Consider the following 18,023-nt stretch of genomic DNA (forward strand, 5'->3'; position numbering starts at 1 on the left):
CTTGATCATCTTTGCTTCCAAGGAGAGCCCTGGTCCGAGCTGCTCAAGAACCCATTTGTCTCTCTTCTCTTCATGGTACTCTTCTCCAGCACCACATTTCAAGTGAGTTGGTTTTCTTTCTGTCTGCTTCCTTCACTATCCAGCTCTCGTATCCATTCATGCCGATGGGGAATACTGTTGTCTGGACGGTTCTTATTTTAGTGCTCTGCTGTATATCTTTGCTTTTTAGGATCTTTTCTCATTCTTTCATAGCTGCCCTACCCATTCCTAGTCTTCTTCTTATCAGGACTCTGGAGGCCAAGGTTCAAATCCCCGCTTAGCCATGGAAACCCACTGGGTGACATTGGGCAAGTCACACACAGCTTTGGAGGACGGCAATGGCAAACCCCCTTTGAAGAAATGTGCCACAATAGGGTCACCGTAAGTCGTAAATGACTTGAATCCACAGTGCCGAAGAGGGGTGGCACGCAAGTGACACAACAGTTCCTTTCCCTTCTTTTCTTTTGCTAGGGAAGAAGAGGGAAGGGAATTGTGAAGGTGTTTGTGCCACTAGAGTGCCACCCCTCCTCTGTATATACACATTACTTGAAGGTAGAAAGTGAGTCAAAGAGGCTGGAAAATGTCACCTCAGTCACTATCGGCATTCTTTATGGCTTTACCTTCGGGTTTCACAACTTTCAGCCCTGTGTGGCTTGAGTTTCGAAGGCCCTCACCAACTTGAAATGCCAGCAGGGACAAAGAATGTGATTTGTTTCCTTTGTAAAACAGCAAAGGAAGTTGCTCGATGGAAGAAGCTTTCACACACACCCCAGGTTTGCCTACAGGTTGACAGGCAAGAAGGGGAGGTTTAAATCTGTTGATTTCAGTGTGTATGTGCATGCATGTGTCGGTCATTTGCCCATATTGGATGTAGTTGTTGGCTTCAAAAGGTTGTACAGTCCTTTTTAAGTTCCTGATTTACGTGGAACTTAAAAAGACTGTCATGACAAGTTCCTCTCCCAAGGGATGTGCAGTCTAGATCCAGACCCAGGGCAGAGCTGTTGGAAGGGCGAGGGATGTTATAAGGAGTTCAGATGCTTGTATTAATGGCCCTATACAGACAGGCCAAAATAAAGCTGCTTCAGGTCACTTTGGAAGTATGGTGTTTCAATGATGCATGCGTCCTAAGAGTCTGGAAGCCGCACTCCAGTCCTTAGGACTGGAGTGTGGCTTTGATGCGGCTTCTGGACTCTTAGGACACGTGTATCATTGAAACACCGTACCTCCAAAGTGACTCGAAGCAGCTTTATTTTGGCCTGTCTGTATAGGGCCAAAGTAATTCAATCTGAAAAGAAGGGGAGGTAGGAAAGAACAGCTCTTCAAACCATTATGCTCGTCCCTCCACTTTCGCTGCGGTTAGGGGCACAGGACCCCGTGAATATGGAAAAACCGCAAATAACAACCATACTGTTTTTAGCTGAGAGAACACCTCTCTAGGAATCTCTAGGTCCTCCAGTGCAACTCTGTGGTCAACATTTGCCAGACATTAGCCATAGAATTGCGCAGGAGGAGCTGCAGATGCCTAGCGGAGTGTTCCCTCTAGGAATCTCTAGGTCCTCCAGTGCCACTTTTGGCTAAAGGTGACCATAGAGTTGCGCTGGAGGACCTAGAGATTCCTAGAGAGAACATATTAATAAAATCCGTGAATAATCAAAGCTGCGAAAGCCAAAGCCGCAAATGTGGAGGGACAAGTGTATTTGAAAGTAGGTGAAAGATAGGTAGGTATAACCCAAAGAACGATTCCAAAAGTGCCTAAGCTTCTCATCTTATGTATTATTATTATTATTATTATTATTATTATTGTAATATATTTGTAATACAGGCAAGAAATAGACAACGTTGAGGTTGTTTCGGTGGTGTATAGCTGGACTTAGTAACAGCGTGTTAGGAAAATGGGTGTGTTAGGAGGAAGTTGCTAGCACATGAAACCTTTTTATGAAGGTATGTAAAGTACTGGGAGCAGAAGCCGGGGAAGAGCAGATCAAGGAAAGGGTTGTTTAGAAGCAGGCTGACTTTGTGTTCGGGTGCAAAGATGAAAACACAAGTATTGTGTGTAAAGAATGCACAAACAATGTGTGCAAACTGAGAAAGCAACATGTTGAGAGATCTATAGAGGAAGATTTTCTTTTGGTCAGAGAGCTTTCTTGGAACATTTGAATTAAGTTAGGATATTGGGACAATGCGAATTGTCTTGTTGATCGCTTGAGTACTTATGTGTCTATTTCTTGTGTTCCAAATTTAGCACTCTGTGTTCTAATATCCAATTAATGGTTTGCATTTTCAGCGCGTTCATATCCCCATTGTCTGCATACCATTTAATGAAGCATTGGAAGAAGCATGGAAGCTTTGCTTGTTCATTTATCACAGTTCGCCATCGCTGCCGAATGATTTGGAGGGCGAGTCCGGAAACCAAGGACATCCTTTAACTGTCAATGCTGCTTTAACACCATGCCTAGCAAAATGGGATCGAAAATGAATATGAGGAGAGACTTCATCAGAGTGAAAACTCATTATAATGGGTAAGTCATGTTAAAGGGGGATGTTTGCTTCACCACACTATTTTTGGTAGTGATGTGTTCTTGGACATTACCTCTTTAACTGAAAATTTGGTACCTATGGTACCTATAGAAAGAACAGGAGTAGTTGTCCTATGCCACAAAAATATACATGTTTCAGCAAACCTTCCCCCCTCCCCAAACTAACAGTATATACATGTGAAGTGAAATATCAAATAAGGTAAGCGTTGGAGAAATAAACAAAAAACATTGTTGATATATGCATGCTATATGCATCTGAGGGAGTAGATGGAAGTCTACAAAAGCTTATGCTGCCAACTTCTTTCTTTCAGTTAGTCTCAAAGGTGCTACAAGAACTCTCTACATACTGATTCTACAGACTAACACGGCTGTATCTTTAAGTCTATATAAATAACCGTTTACCAAATCATGATATAAAATACACCATGAGAAAATGCCAGCACACACAGTAGCATTCCTGTCTCTCTACGATCAGACTGTAGTGAGACATCACTACCAAACTTCACAATTAGGGTCAGGAAGTATTCAGGGATGTGCTAAACAATTTAAGGTGTCTATTTGTGGCACAGGTCGCCTTAGGGTCGTCGTAAGTCGGAAATGACTTGAAGGCACAGAATGCACACAAACCTTTGATATTATGATGAAACTAATAGCCTAGTGACATAAGCAAGGCAGAATCATACCGTGAATTATGGTTAAGGTTGCTCCATGAAAGCCTGAGAGGGTAGCTATTGTTGTCTTTTGGGTGTGACAGAGCTTAAAGTCGCATAAGTAATTGTGCTGGAGGACTATATTGCAGGCCACATTTACATAATCTTCCTTTACATGAATAATTCCTTGATTTGGTTTTGCTCTATACTGTTCTTTGCATTCTTTCGAATTACACCTTGTTGACTAAAACACTGAGGAATTTGAGAAATGCTCTTGCCAAAAGTACATGCCTAATCTTCAAAAATGTTATGCATCACGGTAGATTAAGGTGTTCTTCTTAAGTAAAGGATGATTTTCTCCTCCAGTGGCATTAATGTCGACAACAGCTTGTCTTATTTATCCGAATCCTTGCAAGCAGTGGAGTTGACGTGATTCTGAATTTAGCTATCCTGAGTGTGAGGATGTGGCTGAAATATATAATGATAAGGAAGCCTGGAAAGGTTTTTAAGGAGAGTGTATTGATGGTAATGGCTGCAAAATGATTGTGCTCAAAGCTTAGGTTGGTTTTAAGAAATTATTATATTTCATCATTGAAGATAAGAAAATCTTTATGTGGGTTGGTTCTCAGAATAATGCTCCTCAGGAATAATGCATGCCTTATTCAGCGTAGTCCTTCACGGGAAGCAACTCTTAACCAGGTCAGTCTCATTTCTGACTGTCACTCTGTAGCAGTTCTGGTCTGCTTCACCTTAGTTTTTTCCCTCTTTAAGTTTGTAAAAATTCTCATTTTTACATATATTCAGAGAGTGGGAAGAGTCCACAAGGGCCATCTAGTCCAAACCCTTCCCATGTAGGAAGATATAGTCAAAGCATCCCTGGCAGATGCCATCAAGAAGTTCTTCCTAATGTTGAAGTGGAATCTCTTTTTCTATCGTTTGAACCCATTGTTCCATGTTCCTAATCTCTGGAGCAGCAGAAAACAAGCTTTCTCCATGCACAACATGTCATCCCTTCAAATACCTAAACAGGGCTATTATATCACCTCTTTACAGTCTCTTCTCCAGGTTAAACATATCCAGCTCACTAAGGTCACATACAGACAGGCCAAAATAAAGCTGCTTCGGGTCGCTTTGGAGGTATGCTGTTTCAATGATGCATGAGTCCTAAGAGTCCGGAAGCTGCGCCAAAGCTGCACTCTAGTCCTTAGGACTGGATCTTGGCTTTGGCACGGCTTCCGGACTCGTAGCACGCATGCATCATTGAAACAGCATGCCTCCAAAGTGACCTGAAGCAGCTTTATTTTGGCCTGTCTGTATGGGGCCAATGTCTCTCCTCATAGGGCATGGTTTGCAGACCTTTCACCATTTTGGTTGCCCTCCTCTGGATAGGTTAACACGTTGTTAAAGAACGCAGTTATGATAGTAAGCCTTAGCCTACCATCTGAGCTCCCACAGTCTCAGGACCCTGACTTTTCACAAGAGAATGGGGAGCGCTTCCCAAAGGGCACCCTCTCCCCACAGATATATGATTTCTGGCTGATTTCATGTTGGCAGTGAGAGAAAAGTGGTGCAAGCCTGCCACCAACAGGCTTAATGTGTTAAATTTTTAACAACCAGCCAAGCTAATTTTGCGTTTTAAGGGTAATCTTTGTTAGCATTGTGCTGTTCTTTTACTGAGCCTTGCCACCTGAAGGGAAGGGTCAGTCTCAGTGAGATGTCAAGTACACACAGCTTTGATTTTTCCTTGGATGAAGACTCTGCTGCACCAGGAGCCCCTTTGGGATGGGAAGAGAAAATGGACCCAGCACATCTCTCTGGAGTCCAGGTTTGTGCTTTGGAGGTGGTTCAGGAATGTGGTGGGGTCTCACATAGTTGGACAGGTAATGGGAAGGCATTGGCAGGTGCAGCTTTGGAGGTGTGAGTGAGCTTGGGAAATACCACCTCCTCCATCATTTATTGATGGCTAGGACCTTCTTTGTGAGCTGTGTAACTGGAGCATACTCATAGACAGGCAGATGATGGGCTTTGGGGAACTGGGGCAGGGAGGAGAGCTTTCTAATGGCCTAGATTAACAATCAACTTGGAAACAACAATAAGTGAAAGTGTGTGCAAAGCAGGGCTGGGGAGTAGTGGTGATTTTGGGGTTACTCCTTGTCCTACTCTGGAGTAAGATGTTTTTTTTCTTAATGTTACTCCTACTTCTATTCCTCTAAAAACCTCTTACTCCTATACTCCTTACTCCCCAGTCCTGGTGTGAAGGCAGCAAAGCAGAGCTTTCTGACTCTAGCAATCTGTCTAGTGGCCGAAGGGAGAGAAATGTGCTAGAAAGCATCATGCCTCAAACTGTTCGTCCTTCCCACAAGAAGAGGCCAGTTGTCAAGGGAGTGTTTCTGATGGCTTTCCCCCCTTTCAAGGTGAAAAGGAACTTAAAACATGTTTTACCTTTACATTATCTATGAATGTGGAGGCTTCTATTTCCCCAGAACGTTCTGATAGGGAGGAGGAGGGAGAATGATCTCCGGTGGAATGGGATTCTTCCTCTGAGCAAGTATCCTCTCGACTGATTCTGATCTGTTTCCAGTTCTTCTTCATAAAGTGAAAAGGCCCTGGAGCTGTTTTCTAGTAGCCAGCTTTCTGGTACTGCATTGGCAGAGGCTCCAGAGATCAGAATGGAGGCTAAACAAGAGAATTCAGTAGCATCCTTCCTGGAGATGTTTGCAGAGGTTATGGAAGGGGCATGGGCTCATCCTGGGATGGCACAGCCAGTTCTAGCTGTTGGCAAGCACTTGTATTTATGTAGAGTATCCAAACTGCAAGCCCTGTCAGTGTTCAAGGAACTTAGCATCATCAGACCAGACTCAGTCCTTTTCCACCTGGACCCTACCTTCATTCCCAAGGTAAACTCTGCATTCCACAGACCAAAGAAGTAGTCCTGGTGCCCTTTTTGCCCCAGGCCATCCAAGTCACTGGAAAAGATGTGGCATACATTGGATATGTACAGAGCCATCCGGATATACCTCAAGAGAATAGGCAGTTTCCGCCTGTCTGGTTGCTTTCATCACCTTCCAGCCATATTCCGTGGGGAAGAAGGTATCAATATATACCTTGAGCAAATGGATCAGGGAGTGCATTGCAGCCTGCTATGACTCTCTGACAGTTTCCCTACTGGGGAACAACCATTCCACCAGGAATGCTGCTACCTCAGTGACCTTAGGCACTGATGCCCCTCTGGCATAAATCTGCAAGGCATAAATCTACATGGAAACCTAACTGTGATGATGCTTTGTCCTGGTCATATCCCCATTTCATTACTATAATGAGTAATCAATCAGTCAATCAATCAATGTTTATTGATTAACCCATGGGCTGTCTCAAAATACAACAACGTAATAGCTAGTATAGTTGTGTGGACTCAGTCCTTAGATCTTATTATACCCATTTTGTTTCACTTATATTGACTGCCTGTTAGTTTTGTGATCCAGGTCCAATATACTCTGCAGAAATAATCCAGTTTGAGACCGTTTTAGCTCCACTGGTTCAATGTTAGGGAATTCTGGGAACTGTAGTTTTGTGAGACATTTAGCCACCTCTTTCAGGGACTTCTGGAGCCACAATAAACGACAATTCCCAGGATTCCATAGCATTGTCAGATTATCTCAAAGAAAACTTCTATAAAATGATGATTAGGTGGCATCTTAACACCAGAAAAGCTTTCAGAAATGTATAAAGGAGTAGATCATTCTTATTGGAAATGTAAATGACAAATAGAAACTATTGTTAAGGTACTTAAAAGAGGAGAAATGAGGATACTGGCAGGATTTGAAAGTGAAAATTGTTTTATTTAGTAATGAATACAAGTACGTATCAAGCTTAAATTGTTTAAGATAACTGGGAAAATGAGTAAATTAAGCATAGGCCAAGGTGTAGGAAGTAAGAAGTCATTTTTAATAGTTGTGAGTGTAATGTTGGTTGATTTTGTACTCACGTTCGTAGATATTCTTTGGTTGTTGTGTGTTTATGTTTTTCCTTTTTTGTTTGTGATGTTAATCGATGTTTTGAGATCTGTTTTCTAATGCACGAAATATCAATAAAGATTTTTTTTAAAAAAGAAAGAACTAAACTAATAAATCTGTGACTTTGTTTTTTCCCTAGTGACATCCTTATAACAAATCTGGGTGCATCCATGAATTACGATGAACTCTGTAATGAAGTAAGAGAAATGTGCAGTTTACAACAGGAACAACCAATTACCCTTAAGTGGATTGATAATGAAGGTATTTCAGAGTCGTATAAATATTCTTATTACTAATTATTTCTCTGATGCATTTTACAGTGTGGTTAATTATCTGGATGCAATGAAGCCTGTAAATGGATAACTTTTAATTCTGAGTCCTTGAAGGTTTTCACATTTTCACTTAATAGATATCAAGGGATACTCACTTCCGTTAATGTGGATCTCAGTTGAGTGAAACTCAGGATTGTGTCGTAGATCTCTTTGGTCTGAAAATTCCTATGAGCTGCATCCGCACTTTAGAAATAATACAGTTTGACATCACTTCAACTGCCATGGGTCAATGCTAAGGAATTATGGGAGATGTAGCCTTTCAGTGCCAAAGACTGCGGGCGTGTCACAAAACTACAAATCCCAGGAATCCCATAATGTTGAGCCATGGCAGTTAAAGTGGCTCAGCCTGGATTGCTTCTGCAGCCATAGTGAATTAATGAATTAATGACTTCAGATTTTGGTCTGTGTTGCACAAATTCACCTTACACGTTGTGTGTGTAATTTTTCCCCACATGGACACTGTGCCCTTGCACAGGACTATCCTAATAAACATAACACTGCATTGGTATCTCAGCTATATACACATGAAGCATAGGTGGCCTTGCACATGAATAGGGGTGCAGACAGCCCTCTGGCCATGTAATAGTCTGATGTCATGACAGAAATTTGTACAGATGAGTGTGTGAGAATGCCACATGGTTATATCTAATGGCTGGGAAAAGGAGCTTTGGCCCATGACAAACCAGAATCTGGCCTGCTGTAACTATCTGACTGACCCTTTCCAGAGCTACCTCCTGCATCTGAGAGACAGGAGCAGTAGGGCAAAGTAATGGGTGAATTGTTAGAAGGAATCACACTTTGTAGATGGCTTAGTGACAAGCTTGCTGAGAGGAAAATCACCATTTCTCGGTACTGTCTGTTCCTAACTGTGTATGAAAATCGCTACATTGTCCGCAGGACCTTGGTGATTGACAAGGAAGGATCAATGAACGTTCATTATGATTATCCACTGATGATTCCAATAGAAGAAAGCACTGAAATAAATGAACGAGTGAATGAATAAATAAAAGCACAGGAAAGCAAGAATACATTTTCAGCAAAGAATTCAGTGGCACCCAAGATAACAATGAATTCGCAATCACATTTTCAAAAGAGTAATCGGCTATTATTTCACAAGAAGAGATGATCTATAAGAACAGGGTAGATAATTCCAATAGTACCCACAGTGTTGTGAAACCGGACATGTGCATCCATCTCCAAAATCATCATCTGTGGTCTCATATAAAATTGCCATATAAAATATGATATAGGGGAGGAGGGGTCACTGTGATAGGAGTAATAGGAGAACGCACATAGTATTGCCAGTCAAAGCTAGTAGGATATATTAGTGAAGCACCCAAACCAGCAGGACCTGTGTTCTTGCATGGGACGGTTCAGTGATAAACATTCTCCAAACCTGAAAAGAAAGTTGTCTGGACTACAAGGAAACAAGCTGTTAAGAAATAATGAATGAAAACATGTCGTCAAGTGCCCTGTGTAAACTTTGCACAGATGCCATAATGTCATTTGGTGATCATGAACTTATACACTCAGGCAGGCAAAATGCAAAGCTCAGCAGGGAACGTACCTGGATGAGGATCCAATACTTACTGTCTTAACTGGCAAAGTGAAAACTACCTTGCAAGAGTATCACATGGCAGGTCTCATATGATTACCTGTTTGTAAAGATATCACAGTTTAGCACAGCTCCATGTTTATCATAATTACTCTAAGACTCATGATTCCAAGTGTAAGCATTGATGTCACTGGGGAATTGCTTAGGTTAACAGCAGTGGAAAGGGTGCCCATAGTTTGCTATAATGCTGTTTGAAATACAGATAGTTAAAAAAAACAACAACACTATGGAGTGTGTAGTATGCTGTCTGCATACAGAGACAATCAGACACTGGTTGGGAATGTGGCTTTGTGATGATAAAATGGTGCCTGTGGAAGTTGTTGACATGAAATGCTTCCAAACCTGGTAAACGACATTGTTTAATTTCTCATAGCCGTCCACTACGGACAGCTGTGATAGATCCATACTATGGGTATGGCAATGTAATACCGCAAGTAGTGCTTACAGTAAGGTTTATTCCAAGGAGCAGAAGTGCACAGAATTCAAGAACATCACTCTCCTCATGCTATTGGATGAGTTTATTTTCAAACATATTTAATGAGTGGAGGGCACTATGAAGTTTGCTGCAGCAGCTCCAAATGCATCTGTCGTTCATGAGCGTGATAGGAAAGAAATGTTCCAGGAAACAGCAACCGCTCACTATAATGTACTGAACATAATGAGAAAGTGGAAGGTTTCTATAGATTTCAAGACTCCCAGGTAACTGAGAACAATGCTGACGAGAACAGTTCTGAGATAAGGAATGGAGAGAATGTACACATTTCCATTTTGGGAAATCCATGGATGGCAGAATATCACTACTGTTGAGGAAGATAGAAGGAAGGTTGTGCAAAACCAAAGAAGTGCATGGGAGAATTCTAGCAGAAGATCTTCTGATGTACTGCATGCAAGAGAGGAAGGAGAATGAGAGCTGTGGGGAGACAGTTCTTGAAATGAAGAAAGGAAAGTCTTTCCTATCTTCAGACACCATCAGAGTGGTCGCATATGGACTTCAGAGAGGCAGCATATGGATATCAACCAGGCCAAACGTCTCTGTCCATTGCTTTATTGAAAAATGGGGCCAGTCGATGAGACCAGCAGTCCTGATAGAACATTAACCATAGTAATGAACACATGTGCTTTTATTCAGTCTTACATATATTCTGTGTTGCGCACTGTGATAGTGAAAAATACAAGGAATTTGTGCAAGGGCTTGGTTGGCAGGTTTAAAATTTTGGTTCAAGGTGGATATTTTTAAATAGGGCTCAGGTTTACTTTTCTGTCTCAAGATGAATATAGAGCTGTTGATCAAAGCTTGTTGCCCCAAAATTTGCTTCCGTTGGTCTCTCATCATCCCTCCTTTTACGCTGGGTTATGACATTGCTCTCAAATCAGTACAGAAAAGACTGTGGGATATTGCTTTTTGTGACCTTCTGTCTGTGCATGCCTATGCTGCTCACTGAGCGCATTGAGCAAACAATATGTTGGGCTTTTTCATCCAGCCGAGTATTTAAAGAATTTGACTTTTTACTGGGTCTCTGGGCTCTAATAAAGAGTTGTTGGTGGTGTATCTTTTCTTTAGGTGTTGAGAGCCTGGGAAAAAGTTGGATACAGGGGCAGCCATTTAATATTGGGCATATTTCCCAAATGTATTGAACCTGGGATACCTCTCTGAAGAAGCCTTAATAGAATGACATTCTACCCTGTTTGCTTTTAAGCATGGAAAAATACCATCAAGTGACTTTGTCTCTGTTTTGGAACATAAGCTGAAGAACCAGTAGGAAGGGATGTGGAAAGGCCAAGCCAACTTGATTCGAAACCAGGACTTTGAGGCGATTGCATCACTTAGGTCTTAAGAAGTGAAGGAGGGAAGTTGTCCTTGCTCAGCTACAGATTACGCATATTGTTCCTACCTATAAATAACCTTTGAGAAGGAGTAATTCATTGCTGTGCATATTTTGGCAGGTTTTCCTCTACTTGCTGTAATGGCTACAATTCTCAAGTGTGTGACATGCCTTAGTTGGCTCTCTCTTATTCATGGGTCATATCAAAATCCATCATTTTGGCCCCAAAACCTGCCCTTGACTTATACATGAGGTTGACTTATAGTTGAGTATATACAATACTTCATAGAATCATAGAATCATAGAGTTGGAAGAGACTGCAAGGGCCATCCAGTCCAACCCCCTGCCATGCAGGAAATCCAAATCAAAGCATCCCCGACAGATGGCCAGATCTACTTCTGCCAAATGCATCTAAGGAAGGAGGCTCAAGTCTAGGAAAGCTCCTGCTGCCAACTTCTTTCTTTCAGTTAGTCTCAAAGGTGCTACAAGATCTCTACGTTCTCTATTTAGAAGAGCACACCAAAAAAATTCTTCCACTAGTTTTTAGTCCAGAATCTAGATTTCAAGTTAGCAAATGGGAAATAGTTAACTTTGCAACTCAGTATATTTACCTCCGATGTGCAACTTAAATGCAGATGTCTTGAACAAGAACTGGAACAGAGTCTTTTTTCAGGCCTCTGTGTAAAGTCTCCACATCTCTCTGGTGCATGCAGAAGTTGGACAAGCTGCATTCACTGTTTCACAGCTGGTATGTTTCTCTGTGTGTGTGTGAAATGGTAAATCCTGTGGCTCACGAGGCAGCTGCTTCGATAAGGGAGCATTGGTAGCACTGGCATTTGAACCTGGAACAGCAAACTCTTGACATCTGTCGGGGATGCTTTGATTGTGAGTTCCTGCATGGTAGGGGGTTGGACTGTAGAAGTGAGACCGTTTAAAATTCATTTGAAGACTACATAGAAAAGTCAAGAAATCAGCAGCGCACACTATTAAAAGTCCATCACAGTCAGTATCTAAAAGCCTGACAGAATAGGAATGTTTTTACTTGTTGACAAAGGACAGCAAAGGAGGGAGCCATCTTAGTTTTCCTAGCAGGGCGTTCCAAAGTCTGGGAGCAGCCACCAAGAAATCCGTACAAGTTAGAGGTTTCTATGTTTAGTGTAATAGATTCTACATTCTGACAGCTTAAAAGAGCTTACTTGAACACATGTGTTAGTTCCTTTCTTTCTGTTTTTTGGTAGGTGATCCATGTACCATTTCATCGGCAATGGAACTAGAAGAAGCATTCCGGTTGTACTGTCAACAGAGACACGAAGGGCTCGTCATTCATGGCAAGTGATATGTTGTCAAACAATGATTTAACCAGAATTTTTTGAGCTGTGTCCTGCTAATATTCTGTTTTACTATCAGAAGCTTAAAAGGCCTGGCTATGTCGCTGCATAAATCTTACTCAGTTCCTATGTCACCCTGTCTATTTCTTCCTTCCCGTTCCTTCTGTATCATTTCTGGCTACTTTCCCTCTTGATTCCTTTTGTCTTGCACTTAACAGTCTTTGTCATGACATGACCCTGTCAAAGTGCAGCTGACATTCTGTAATATCTCTTTTGCTGGCTGTTTGGTGCTGGGTGAGCAGATATTTGTAACTAAACCATTCATGTGGTAAAAAAAAAAGGGTCAGATGAACTGCTGTGCCCATTAACCTTTGTATTGTCTTGATCACAAGCGCATCTAGATCTTGTTTTGGTTGTGTTCTGCAGTTGTGTTTTTTCTTTGTAGGCTATGTGACACACACAAATAGCTCAGTTCCAACTACATTCAGGGGGATATGCCGTTTCTTCCGCCCAAACCTATAGCAATTGTTGTGACAGATGCCTCCCTCTCTGGTGGAGAAGCATGCACAACAGGTTTTACAGTGGAAGGTCTAGTGCGGAGTTAAGTGGGAACTACACTGCTCATGTGCATGGAAGAGGAGTGCGGCTCTCATTAAAACACTCCCTTTCTCAGCTTTAGAAAGCTGTGAAAGATGTACTGCGTAGATGCAGGCGATCATTCTATGACTCATTCAAAGAACCACATTACAGATAAGCAACCTTTTCTTCTCTAGATGTGGCAAGCTCTTGCTTTTTATGTTCAGTGGACATTTGTGTTAACAGAAAACTTTTTGCATGTTTATTTGTTATAGAATCAGAGTTGGAAAAGACCACAAGGACCATCAAGTCCAACTCTATTCTGCCATGCAGGAACTCTCAATCAAAGCATCCCCATTGACAGATGGCCATCCAGCCTCTGTTTAAAGACCTCCAAGGAAGGAGATTCCACCACACTCCTTGGAGGTCTTTAAAGAGAGGCTGGATGGCAGTCATAGGAAGGATTCCACTGTTTAATCCCAAAGACTTGTCAAATGAGTGGCTTTTACCATCCTACTACCTACCAGCTACCCAAACTATCCACAGTCAGAAGCCCTTATAGCAGAGCTATGGCAGGTTCTTCCATCTTTCCAGTGAGTATCCTGTTGCAAGAAATCTTAAGAGCTGTGATAGTGTCCCAACCTTCCACATCATTGATCTCACACCACTGAGGTCTAGGGACCAAGCAGTTTTGGTCATACAGTTCTTTCTTCAGCTTCAGCATGACTTCTTGCCATCATCCAAATCAGCTGGTTTGCTAGTCTCTCATTTCTGTGCGTCACAGAGACCACAAAGAAAGAGCAAATGTTACTTAACCTGTAAGTATAGTTCTTCAAGTGGTCATCTGTAAAGTCAACACAACCCACCCTCCTCCCCTCTTGCTTTGCCTCTTCCCATTGGTATTCAGTGCTTTTGGATAAATGGCAAATTGCTAGAAATTTCATTCATTAACAAATAGTATTTATTAAATATATTTATGTTGAGTTTCTTCGTTGCAGTTTTTCCCAGCATTCCAGAAAAGCCAGGGCTGCCATGCCCAGGAGAAGACCGTAAGTGGCTTTTGGTTTTCCTTTTCTACATTACAGAATAGAAATACAACTTACTGAAGTGTGTTTTTGTTATGAAGGATGTGTGATTATTGATGCGTTTCACAAGTAGGTAATTATTGATGTGTTTTACAAGTAGGTGCTTATTGGCAATGAGTGAATATTGACATGTTTCACAAGTAACAAACATAAAGGACTCTTATTTCTGTAATGAATTATGGAGTAATGAATTGTACAAGAAGCTGGTATGTGAGAGATGTTTGGTGATCTGGTTCTAGCCTATGGCTTTTCACACTGACCATTGCTATTATATGCATTCAGATGGATAAGAGGTTATTGGATTAGTGCAGATTTAAGATTTAGTTTCATCTTTGCTGTTTACTCTCTGATAGTTTGGTTAATTTTATCACACATTAAAACATCCTGAGCTACGAAAAAGCTAGTTTACATGGTAACATTGGTGAGCCCTTTGCTTATGGATGGGGGAACCGATCTTTCAGAGGGAATGCAATCCCATGAGGAACAAGCTGTGATCCTAGCCCCAAATTCAGGACCCTACTTAAGCTTGGTGAGCTTTGCCAGGACTTGTTGGCAAAGGTTGGAGTTGCAGTGCTGTTTCTGCTTTCTTTCGTTGGACAGGCCAAGAGAAGAGGTAGCGAAAGAAACAATTTTTTGGGTGAAGGGTGGGGCGGACTGAACGCTTGAAGCCATATGGGGAAGACGCTTCTCTGGGGCAGGAGGAAAAGGAGTATCTGGGTCAATTCTTGGAGTGGCAGGTGCCAGGCTGGCATGAGCCACTGCTCAGCCAGCTACTTGATTGCTGTGACTAGGTGGCAAAGGGACCAGTGACTGAGACTGATTGTTTTGAATGTATAGCAGAACAGTAGACCTAATATTAAGGAATATATGTTGTGGGGGCACTAGGGTTGTCACTCGAGAGGAAAGGTTAGGTTTTGGGGACCACTGGTCTAAGAGATAGGTAGTGAGTCTTTCTTCTCTAAGCAACATGGTCAGGTAATCATATTGGACAAAGTGAAACACATCTATCAAAATTTCAGCCTCAGTTTCAGCCTCAGTTCCTCAAGGTACTCTGGCAAATAAAACACTCCTAAGAGTTAGAAATAGAACCAATATACGCTTGCCCCTTCGCTGGGGTTAGGGACACAGGACCCCCATGAATGTGTGTATAACATGGAACTAATATGTGTATAACATGATCTTGAATTTGTATTTGTATCTGAAATTGTTTTTAACAATTGTTAATTAATTGTATTTTGCCATTATTATTTTATCAAGTATTTGTATACCGGTCAACGGCTGAATAAATTTTACTGCTACCCCCATGAATGTGGGAAAGCAACAAATAATAAAAACACTATGGTTTTACCTGAGAGCACACCTCTCTAGGAATCTCTAGGTCAGTGATGGTGAACCTATGGCACGCGTGCCAGAGGTGGCACTCAGAGCCCTCTCTGTGGGCACATGTGCCATTGTCTCAGCACAGAGTTTGCCAGAGTTTGTTACTAGAAAGCCATAGGGACATGGCACTTTTAAATAACTAAGTGGGTTTTGGGTTGCAGTTTGGGCACTCGGCCTCGAAAAGGTTCACCATCACAGCTCCAGTGCAACTCTGTGGTTTACATCTGCCAGACATTGACCATAGAATTGCTCTGGAGGAGCTACAAATGCCTAGCGGAGCATTCTCTTAAGAAATCTCTAGGTCCTTTGTGCGACTTTTGGTTAAAGATAACCATAGAGTTGCACTGGAAGACATAGATATTTCTAGAGAGAACATATTAATAAAATCCGTGAATAATCAGATCTACAAAAGTCAAAGCCACAAATGTGGAAGGAAGAGTGTATATTCATGACTATCCAAAAGGATATTCAAAATGCCACTGGATCAAATTCTATTTTCTCTGTTGTTTGAATAAACCCATCTACCTCTTTGTATATTATTAGTTGGTCGGACTTGGTTTACTTTCTGAGGTGTAGTAACTAGCTTCTTTTAGGATATATTCTCAACATGTGAGCACTTCAACCATTTTCATGTTTATAGCACTCAAACTGCATGCAAACAGCACGTCTTATTTCAGTTGTAATACCGTTTTACAATGGAAACGAAACCTCTTTCAGTTAGGAAGACACTATTAGCTTTATATTAACTTCTAGAGCTCTTGATTAGACAGTCACATTATAAATTATGGATTTGTGGATTTGTATAGATTAATGCAACTCGGTTGACCTAGTTCTTCAGCAGTACATAGAATGCTCAATCTGCTGCTGTGTTCATGGTCAGGTTGAATCACACTTGAATGGTTTGAAAAGCTGGCCTATTAGTATATGGTCTGATTTCTCAAGAAGCAATGTATGAATCCTCTGCATAGGAGAAACCTGATACAGAGAGATTGTCTACGTTCTTTGATATAGATTGTCTCCAATGAACAAACACTATTACTTTAGGATTAATTTTTAAACTATGTGCGCAGCTAACATTTTTATTGCATGTGTCAACAATGCTGGTATATACCTCTCTATAGTTAGTTTGTTTCAGTCTTCCAAATGTCCAGATAATATCCTCACCAGTTAAATAGTATGGTAAGCATTTGCAAGATGTTCCTGCCATGTTTCTCACTGGAACAACTAAAGATGAGTCTTTAAAACCCTTAGGTAAACATTACTTCCATTGGTTGTAAAATTCTCACATGTCTGGTGTTTACAGTGGGCTATATTTAAACCTTTGTGCCTGGAAATTATTTTCTGAGACGAGAGTGAGAAATTTCGATTCGCTCCAAATAGGCCGCCGCTTAAATTAGCAATCTGTTAGTGCAGACTAATTTTCTACCCTTGCACAAAAATATGGACATTCTGGAATAAATTGAGCATCAAAACAGTCGAGTGAATGATTTGATGCCCGCTGCATGGTGAATGCACATATCCTTCATATTAAGATAGGATGAGATGCTTTATAATGCTTTGCATTTTTGTGAGTGCGATGCTGGCTGTTTAAATTTGTTTGCAAGACTTGTTATATGGAAGGAGTCCTGTTTATTCTCATTGGTCTGAATCCTCTTGGATTAGTCCAAACTACAGTAGGCTCATTGAATCAATGGTTGAATGGAGAGTTAAATACACACATAACAAACAAGAACAAATACATACAAAACAGTAACTGCATCACAAAATCCACAGGCCCTGCACCACAACATCGACATAAAAAGACTTCCTAGTCTTTGAGTTGCTTTTATTAGTCTAGAAAACAAACATAAATACACACATAACAAACAAGAACAAATACACACAAAACAGTAACTACATCACAAAAATCCACAAGACCTCCAGCACAATATCAACATAAAAAGACTTTCTAGTGTCTAATCTTGGTTATTAACAGCTATTCATTGTCCTTTTACTAATAATCACATAGCACCGATACGTTAATATTCTACTACTGCATTTAAACTATTGTGGGCTAGACAAGGCAACTGTTACATGGATTTGTCATTGGTTGACTGGCCGAACATAAAGGATGCTCAGCAATGGCTCCTTTTCATCCTGGAGAGAAGTGACCAGTGGGGTCCCACAGGGCTCTGTCCTGGGCCCAATGCTATTCAACATCTTTATCAATGACCTGGATGACAGAATTGGGAGCATACTTATCAAATTTGCAGATGACACCAAACTAGGAGGAGTAGCTAATACCCCAGAGGACAGGATCAAAATTCAAAACGACCTGAATAGACTAGAAAGCTGGGCCAAAGCTAACAAAATGAAATTCAACAGGGATAAATGCCAAGGTACTGTATTTAGGGCAGAAAAATTAAATGCACAGATATAGGATTATGGGGGACACCTGGCTGAATGAAACTACATGTGAAAGGGATCTAGGAGTCCAAGTAGGAGGTCACTTGCCATACACAGGAGGCAGACAGCTGGAGGAATGTCACAAAGAGAAGTAAGCCAAGAAGGGATTGTTCTGGGAGCTTGCAGCTAGAGAATCGATTTGAAGCTCTTTCCCTTATTGAGGAGGATGAAGAAGAGCAGCATGGACAGACTTCAGGGAC

The 18,023-nt window shown here is 41.3% G+C and overlaps 1 protein-coding gene across 2 annotated transcripts in view; it reads left to right on the plus strand.

The window, feature by feature from the left end:
• The first annotated feature begins 2,326 nt into the window (after positions 1–2,326).
• The window catches only part of PRKCZ (protein kinase C zeta), a 56,010-nt gene continuing 40,313 nt past the window's right edge, over positions 2,327–18,023 (plus strand). Inside the window, exons 1-4 of one of the 2 annotated variants that reach the window (XM_089534357.1) lie at positions 2,327–2,558; positions 7,379–7,500; positions 12,248–12,337; positions 13,912–13,962. In XM_089534357.1, coding sequence (XP_089390483.1) covers positions 2,488–2,558; positions 7,379–7,500; positions 12,248–12,337; positions 13,912–13,962 — 334 coding nt within the window. In that variant the 5' untranslated portion in view covers positions 2,327–2,487. The remainder of the gene's footprint in view (positions 2,559–7,378; positions 7,501–12,247; positions 12,338–13,911; positions 13,963–18,023) is intronic. The other variant, XM_089534355.1, reaches the window with a different exon arrangement.

This window comes from Sceloporus occidentalis, unplaced genomic scaffold (genome assembly GCF_023333645.1).
Source record: "Sceloporus occidentalis isolate IW3139 unplaced genomic scaffold, rSceOcc1.0.p SCAF_8, whole genome shotgun sequence".
In the NCBI taxonomy this organism is placed as follows: domain Eukaryota; kingdom Metazoa; phylum Chordata; class Lepidosauria; order Squamata; family Phrynosomatidae; genus Sceloporus; species Sceloporus occidentalis.